The 8,165-nt window shown below is 44.5% G+C and overlaps 1 protein-coding gene across 1 annotated transcript in view; it reads left to right on the top strand.

The window, feature by feature from the left end:
• Nucleotides 1–5,911, top strand: part of fam169ab (family with sequence similarity 169 member Ab) — a 22,625-nt gene extending 16,714 nt beyond the window's left edge. The window contains exons 7-11 of the mRNA XM_072432586.1: nucleotides 760–827; nucleotides 897–924; nucleotides 999–1,056; nucleotides 1,594–1,654; nucleotides 1,733–5,911. Of these exons, the coding sequence (XP_072288687.1) occupies nucleotides 760–827; nucleotides 897–924; nucleotides 999–1,056; nucleotides 1,594–1,654; nucleotides 1,733–5,215 (3,698 nt within the window). The 3' untranslated portion in view covers nucleotides 5,216–5,911. The remainder of the gene's footprint in view (nucleotides 1–759; nucleotides 828–896; nucleotides 925–998; nucleotides 1,057–1,593; nucleotides 1,655–1,732) is intronic.
• The last annotated feature ends 2,254 nt before the right edge of the window (nucleotides 5,912–8,165 follow it).

Genomic DNA, 8,165 nt, shown 5'->3' on the forward strand with positions numbered 1-8,165 from the left:
CCATAATTAGGCTATAGCAGCTTCTCAATTATTTTCTGATAAGCCCCTCCCCTAGGAAGAAGAAAACACTTGGCGCTGCCAACATTGTTTTTTTTAATAACAATTAACTTCCCCACTCTTTAATACAGCGTATTCATTTAAAAATAAAATGGCCACAAATGGATTAAATAATATAAACGTATGCTTATTGGCCCCTCATTGTAGCTCTTTTAAGCATTATATCATTTATTAGTGAGATGATCTCCATGGTAACGCTCGGGGGAGGGGCTTGAAACTTTGAAAGTCACTTTCCTTTGGCTCACGCCAACAACAAACAGATTTGTGAAGAATAAAAAAGCATTTACAGGTAAGAATACGCTCTGGAACTACCTGTCTCCTCTTCTCTTCCTCTCCTCCTCTGAGCTTGTGCGTAAATTAATCTTGTGGATAAAGCAATCAGATGATTGTTTACTAAAACCTCAGTCTTGTTGTCTTTGAAGAAAAATGGCTCTAAGAGTTCAATTTAATCCCAAAGCAATTTGATGGAAAACTGTTTTTTCCATCGTTCAAAGCGTGAAGTCTCTCCTTGTGCCAGAGACTTTATAAATCTCCAGGTGGGAGTTGTACCATAGTATTCCTGTCACCATGGCAATGTTCAGAGGTTATTTATAGTTCGCTGCAAGTTAAATATCAAATACCTGAAAAAGCATTGGTTTCCTTTAATAATTTAAAACTTTTCTTCTAAAGAGAGAAAGCTGACAGATACTGGTGCTTTTTTAGGAGTATCCAGGACTCTCACGTACTCGGCGGACTCTGCAGTGAGGGCTGTACATCCCACAGAGAACATGGTACGTTTCCATCTTTAATATATGAACTGCCTTCCTGACCCTACTCTGACCCTTGGTTTTGTTTTGCAGGGGGAGGTTAACATAGTGAAGGTGAAAGGTGAGGGGTCCCTCACCTTTAGTGATGAGCAAAGGTGTATGATGTGTACGTTTATGTACTGTGAACTATTTCAGGCACTGGCCCAGGCAGACAGAAGAATGCAGATGAGCAGTGCTCCACAGATCAGATACGGTCAGTACTTGATTTTTTAGCTTACAGAGCTGGTGGATGATGGGAGCTCTGCTGAAATGTTTAGGGTTAGGGTTGTTCAATTCCACAAATAATACAATGCCAAATGGTTATAAACACAGTTATAAGGATTTGACAATATACATTATCATTAGGCCCGAGCGCCACAAGCTGGCGCTCGTTCCGTAAGGCCGTGCGAAGCTCGTGCAAAAGTGCGCACTACATTGGGATGTAAAGCGCATATAAAGCACTCGTTTGCGCTAAGTAGCTCACGAATATGTTCCCCATCTCTTGCATGTTCCGTGCATAATGCAAAAAATGAACATTATTACTGTATAGAGGGCCAAAAACACAAAGTGGGCGGGGCCCACTCAAAATTAACGAAAGTACCCGTCAGGACCAGGGACCCACACCATGAGGTAGGAAATGTCCGAAAATGTATAGTTTATGATATTTGAAAAATGGGAAAAATTGTTTTCGCATCGGAATATTCTTCTTCTTTCTCTCAATACTATTATTACGACCATATTTTCCCCACAGAATCAGTGAGGAGGTCACATTGCTGAGATTGGTGCAGAACACCGCAGTGACACAAACGGAGGTAAGTGGTCCATCCTGCTTAGCCAGGTCTGGATGCTTTGTGTTTGAAGTAACAGCAGTACATTGTGCTTCTACACAGGAACTGCTGGACGTGACCATTGAAAATGGAACAGATTTTATTGTTACTGAATTTGACGAAGATGCGTTTGACAAAGTGTCATCCTTAAGGTCTAAGGAAAAGTGTTTGACTTCAGACTCTGAAAAGGTGACAAATAGCTTGAACACTTTGTGTAGTTCTGTAATCACAGTAGAAAATGTGGCTGCAGAAGTGGAGTGTCTTCATTCTCAGGAACAGCGCACAGAGAAGAGCAGCCATAAAACAGCTCTACCACAAGGCACAGTCACTATGCAGAGAGTCTTAAAAAACAGAACTGTTGTCAACATTCCACAACCGTCAACTGTACGTGATGTGAATACAGACAAACCTGTGGATGAGTCTGAAAAAACACAAGAATTCATAAATGAAGAAGATGCGACAGCTGAAAACCAGACTAAGAATGAAATGGAGGAGACAAAAATGCTCCACAGAATGCCTCTGAGAGGCCAGCGCAGTTCCATTACACACATAGTGACTGGAAAACACACCACCTATCAAGAGACACTAGACAAACCTCAAGAAAAGACACAAAAAGAACAAGACTCCACAGAGCATCAGTCAAAAGAATGTGTAGCACCAGAGGTTCCATGTGAGGCAGAAGACAAGGATGATGCCAAATCTAAAACTGAGATTTCAATGATCAACAAAGAACACAAATCGGCTCTGGTAGAAGAATATACTTTGCAAAAAGTAGATGAAAAGGGATTTAAAGGTGAGACAAAGGTCACAGTGGAAGATACAGCTGTTATAGAAGATACCAGTTCTGATGCTGTAGTAGAAGAGAAACGAAAGGAGGCTGTTCTTCTTAACACTACTGAGGCAGAGGACACAGAGCAAATTGAGGGCACCATTGACATGGACAAGGAGTCCCAGCCTGAAGCTGCAGTAGAGACAGAAACTCTGGATACAGTTTCCAAGGAGCTCAGAAAAGAACATGAACCTGTTCTGACAGAAGAAGATAATTTGCTTGAAAAAGATGAAGAGGTAAAAGTTGAGACAGACGTGACAGTGGAAGATATAGCTGTTGTAGAAAGTACCAGTGCTGAGGCTGTAGTGGAAGAGAAGAGAGAAGAGGAATCATCTGCAGATGATGTGGAATCTGTTCTTCTAAGCCCTATTGAGGCAGAGGACACAGAACGAACTGAGAGCACCATGGAGATGGACAAGGAGTCCCAGCCTGAAGCTGTGATGGAACTGAATGTAGTAGAATCAGGCACAGACAAAGAGCCGGAACCAGAAACTGTTCCAGGGGAACCCACTGAAGCAGCGCCAATAGAAGAGACCAGATCTATAAGAAGTGGAACCAAGACTGTCACAGCTACACCCAAGCACAGACACACAGCAAGTAATCTGACAGTCCAAACAGAGATGTCAGACAGATATCAAGAGGACCAACAAAATGAACAAGACTCCACAGAGGAACAGTCAAAACAATGTATAGCACCGGAGATTCCCTCTGAGGCAGAAGACAAGGATGATGCCCAATCTGAAACTGAGATTTCTATAGAGGTTCTTCAGCTGTCCCAGTCTCCAACCATGGATACTCCAAAAACCCCTGAAGAGGCGTCTGATGAAGCTGTTGCCACTGAAGAAGTCACGTATGTGGCCCCAGTTGAACGAGAAAATATTTCACTCAGTGAAACTGATGAAGTGGTTGAAACAAGAACTCTGAGAAGTGGGGCCAGATCCACCAGCATTGTCTCAACTCCAAGAACCACCAGACGTAGTAAACGAAAGTCTGTACAAGAGCTTGTTGAAAAAACAAACATAAAACAAGCTAAGAAGTCAACTGGAAGGAAACGAGTAAGCAGGGCAAAGGTGCAAATCCAGGAGCAGCGGACATCTTCAGCAGAAGAAGATACTGCAGAGGATGCCCAGCAAACATCAGCTCACACAACTGTTGAAAAGAATGAGATATCTTTGAAGACAGATGGTGATGATGACGAAGTTAGAGTTTTGATGGAAGAAACGGTCAAAGAGTCTGAATCGGCAGTAGAGACAGAAACTCTGGATACAGTTTCAAAGGAGCTCAGAAAAGAACATGAACCTGTTCTGACAGAAGAAGATAATTTGCTTGAAAAAGATGAAGAGGTAAAAGTTGAGACAGACGTGACAGTGGAAGATATAGCTGTTGTAGAAAGTACCAGTGCTGAGGCTGTAGTGGAAGAGAAGAGAGAAGAGGAATCATCTGCAGATGATGTGGAATCTGTTCTTCTAAGCCCTATTGAGGCAGAGGACACAGAACGAACTGAGAGCACCATGGAGATGGACAAGGAGTCCCAGCCTGAAGCTGTGATGGAACTGAATGTAGTAGAATCAGGCACAGACAAAGAGCCGGAACCAGAAACTGTTCCAGGGGAACCCACTGAAGCAGCGCCAATAGAAGAGACCAGATCTATAAGAAGTGGAACCAAGACTGTCACAGCTACACCCAAGCACAGACACACAGCAAGTAATCTGACAGTCCAAACAGAGATGTCAGACAGATATCAAGAGGACCAACAAAATGAACAAGACTCCACAGAGGAACAGTCAAAAGAATTAGCAGAGGCATCAGGCGATGATGATGCCCAATCTGAAAGTATGGTCACAACAGAGGTTCCTCTGCCTGACCTTCCAAGGGTGGCTGTGGTCTTGGTAGATGTGAAAAAAGTGCAGGTTTTAAAGCCTGTAAATAAGACTGCTACCTTAGAGCAAATGGAGAATATGGAAGAAATCCAGAAACCAGAGGAGGACAATTGCACAGCTAAAGATGTAGAATTGGACAAGGCAGAAGGTAATCAGGGACATACTATCACTCAGGTGCCACTGATATTTGAGAGTGCTGACAGCTCCTCCAGTGAAGCAGATGGTCGGCTGCTTGAAGAAGTATTTTCGGTTTCACTTACTCCATGTGCAGAGCATCTTGAGGTACCAGATACATCTTCAAAAAGAACAAGACAGTTAGATATCCAAAAGGAGATGCTAAATGTTGGAGATTTACAAAGGGGATCTCTTGAAGCATATGACAATGTAATACAAAAAGCTAAACCGGAGAAACCACACACATCCCAAACACCCAGAAGATCTTCACGTAAAAGACCCAAAGTAGACTACCGGGACAATGATGACAAGCTGGATTCCTCAGTATCACGTGTATCAGAGGACATCGCAAAAGGTTTAGACAAAGACAGCCTCAGCAACAGGAGATGTGCCTCTGAACCACAGAGTGAAGAAGAGGAGTCGCCTGAGGGCATCGTCCTCAGCCTGCACCTTGATGCAGAGGAGGAGCAGAGTGCATCAGAAGAGGAGCTGGTAGTTATCACAGGGAAGAACCTAAGGAGCAGGTCTGTCCCGTCCGTACTCATCAGTCCAAATCAGCGCTTAACAGTCGTCACCCCAAAAGAAAGTCCAGAGCCTTCCCGACAGAAGAAGCGCCGTGCCACGACCACCCCATGCCACGCCCTCAAACACTCCAGGAAGTAGATTTGTATTCTTTTAGTTTAGTTTGTGTCTTTTGATATGCCACATGTAGTTGAACATCAGATACTTCCATTCAAGTTGGTTTTACCACTATTATTATCATGACTCCTCACTCAGGAGTTCTTTACTTGTTACATTGTTATTTTTATCTTCAGTGTTTTATGTTGATGCGTGCTTTAATATTACATCATTTTTAGTGTATGTGATTTATTTGTTCCTGAAAAATGATGTCATATTGTGATATGAAGGGAATCTTTCATATAATTTGATGATATATATTTTCTTATGCCATAGTGAGTACATTTTGCTTCCACTCTTTCATTTCTGAATAGTCCTCCACCCACTTCAGATGTTGTAGTCTTGTACAGTCTTTATAGGATTCCAACACAAAACACTAGTATTGTGTGTGTTTTTACTTCAATAAACTGTTTTTGTACCTACAGATTTATAGATTTAGAACCCACATTTTGCCAGATTTGGGATCTCATCACAGCCAATTGTTTATCCTCAGTGAATCAGTGTGTGCTCTATTATATTTTACTCCACTGTCTCTTCTGTGTGTTTGACACGATATATCATTTCCAATTCCCATTTTTTAACAAGAACACAGATTTTTGGGACAAATCATTGCGAAGAAACACCAGAACCTTTGTAATTTCATGGTAAATTAGTCTCACATAAAAGTTTGTGACTTGTAATATAAAATATTTTACAGCAATACACAATTTTACTTGTTCTTTGCTCACTTAATATAATCTAATAAAAATATTCAATACAAAAAAATAATAATTGAGTTTTCCTGTTTTTTTTTGGTTAGTTTTTTTTATCAAAAAGAAAGAAGACACAGATAATATACAAACACTTTATTAATTCAATTATAACAGCGGTAGCTGACTGCATGTTACATATTTAGGACTTTTACAAAGTAATATATGTAAATATGTAATCCAGTATAAAAGTCAAATTCAATTCAATTCATAGAAGGATCACAAACTCCATAAAGTCTCATACAGCTCACTTTCATTGAGTATTTTGTAGATTAAACCCCTTGTTCTTTAGCCTCAGCCACAGCTAGCCTAGCCTAGCCTAGCCGCTAGCGTCATGGCTAGATCTTCCTCTGTCTTTACCTGCTCAAGTTGTCGTATGTCAAGTCAGAACCCTGGCTCTTTCTCTGACGACAGGTGCGTGAAGTGCAGTGAACTGGTAGCTTTGGTTGCCAGGGTTACGGAGTTAGAAGCGCGGATCTGCTGTTTAGAGAAGCTAAAGTCTAGCTATAGCCAGGTTGTAGCATCAGGTTTACTGGACCGCAGTCAGCGCAGCGTTAGCATTAGCAGTGCTAGCAAGGCTAATCCTAGCCCCTCAGCGCCTCCTGTGCGGCCGAGACGTTCCCAACAGACCCTCACAATGCGCTTGGGTCTGCCAAGTCTGTCCGGCTTCCTCCTCCGCCAGCGGATCCAACTCACCACCAGGTGGTGATCAGTTGACAGCTCCGCCCCTCTCTTCACCCGAGTGTCCAAGACACGCGGCCGGAGGTCTGATGACACGACAACAAAGTCGATCATTGACCTCCGGCCTAGGGTGTCCTGGTGCCATGTGCACTGATGGACACCCTTGTGCTTGAACATGGTGTTCGTTATGGACAATCCGTGGCTAGCACAGAAGTCCAATAACTGAACACCGCTCGGGTTCAGATCGGGGAAGCCGTTCTTCCCGATCACCCCTCCCCAGGTGTCACTGTCATTGCCCACGTGGGCGTTGAAGTCCCCCAGTAGAGCAACGGAGTCCCCGGTCGGTGCACTGTCCAGTACTCCTCCCAAGGACTCCAAGAAGGCCGGGTACTCTGCACTGCTGTTCGGCCCGTGGCCAACCTCCCGCACAAGCTCAGGCTCTTTCCCCCCAGCGAGGTGACATTCCATGTCCCCAGAGTTAGCTTATATGTCCGGAGATCTGGCTCCTGCCGTCGACACTGCACCAGCCCCTTATGGATCCTCCAGCGGGTGGTGGGCCCACGTTGCTCTTTCAGGCTGTGCCTGGCCGGGCCCCGTGGGGTAAGGCCACCAGGCGCTCCCCGTCGAGCCCCTACCCCAGGCTTGGCTCCAGGATGGGGCCCCGGTGACGCCGATCCGGGCGACGTAACTGGCCCTGTTTTTGTTGTCATCATAAGAGGCTTCTGAACCGATCTTTGTCTGACCCGTCACCTAGGACCTGTTCGCCTTGGGAGACCCTACCAGGGGCTTGAAGCCCCCGACAACATAGCTCATGGGATCATTCGGGCGCTCAAACCCCTCCACCACGTTAAGGTGTCGGTTCAAGGAGGTGCTGCAAAGTTATTTGTAATTGTGCTTTCAAGTCCTCGTTGGCCGTTAGTATCCAAGTCTTAATATATTCAGATACTATTGATAAAAAAATAAAGTATTATTTAAAAGGATTACACTCTTTTGCTGCTGCCGTCTTTTTGCGTTCACATAACCCGACACGGCGGATGTGTACACTGAAGTGGACAGCGAGAGCGACCAAAATAAGAGTGAATCCTCAACAAGTGAGAGGATTTCAACGGATGATGAACAGCATCCAGTTGAAGAACAGGTCCAGCAGCTGCTGCCTCATATACTTGAGCCTGACGCCTCGTCAAACGATGAAAATAGAGCGGATGAGAATAACGATGAGACGAGAATGAGACGGCGACTGGACATCGACAGACTAAATGGTGCATGTTAAACTGGAACGTTTCCCATAATATTACCGCCAGTAGAATATAGAGACGGGAGTGTCGGCGAGGCAAATCCCAAAGTCGCGGACGAAAAACAAAGTGTTCCAAGCGTGAGCCCAGGGGGAAGCGCGGCGGGAGGTGGGGAGAGGACGCAAAAGAGCCCGGTCTTTCCGTCACCAACAACACACACGGCGTCGGTCAGACAGCCGCACACGGCGTCGGTCAGACAGCCGCACACGTCAG

The sequence above is a fragment of the Eucyclogobius newberryi genome, unplaced genomic scaffold (assembly GCF_026437365.1).
Source record: "Eucyclogobius newberryi isolate DKJ021-1_F unplaced genomic scaffold, fEucNew1.0.hap1 SCAF_6, whole genome shotgun sequence".
Classification (NCBI taxonomy): Eukaryota; Metazoa; Chordata; class Actinopteri; order Gobiiformes; family Gobiidae; genus Eucyclogobius; species Eucyclogobius newberryi.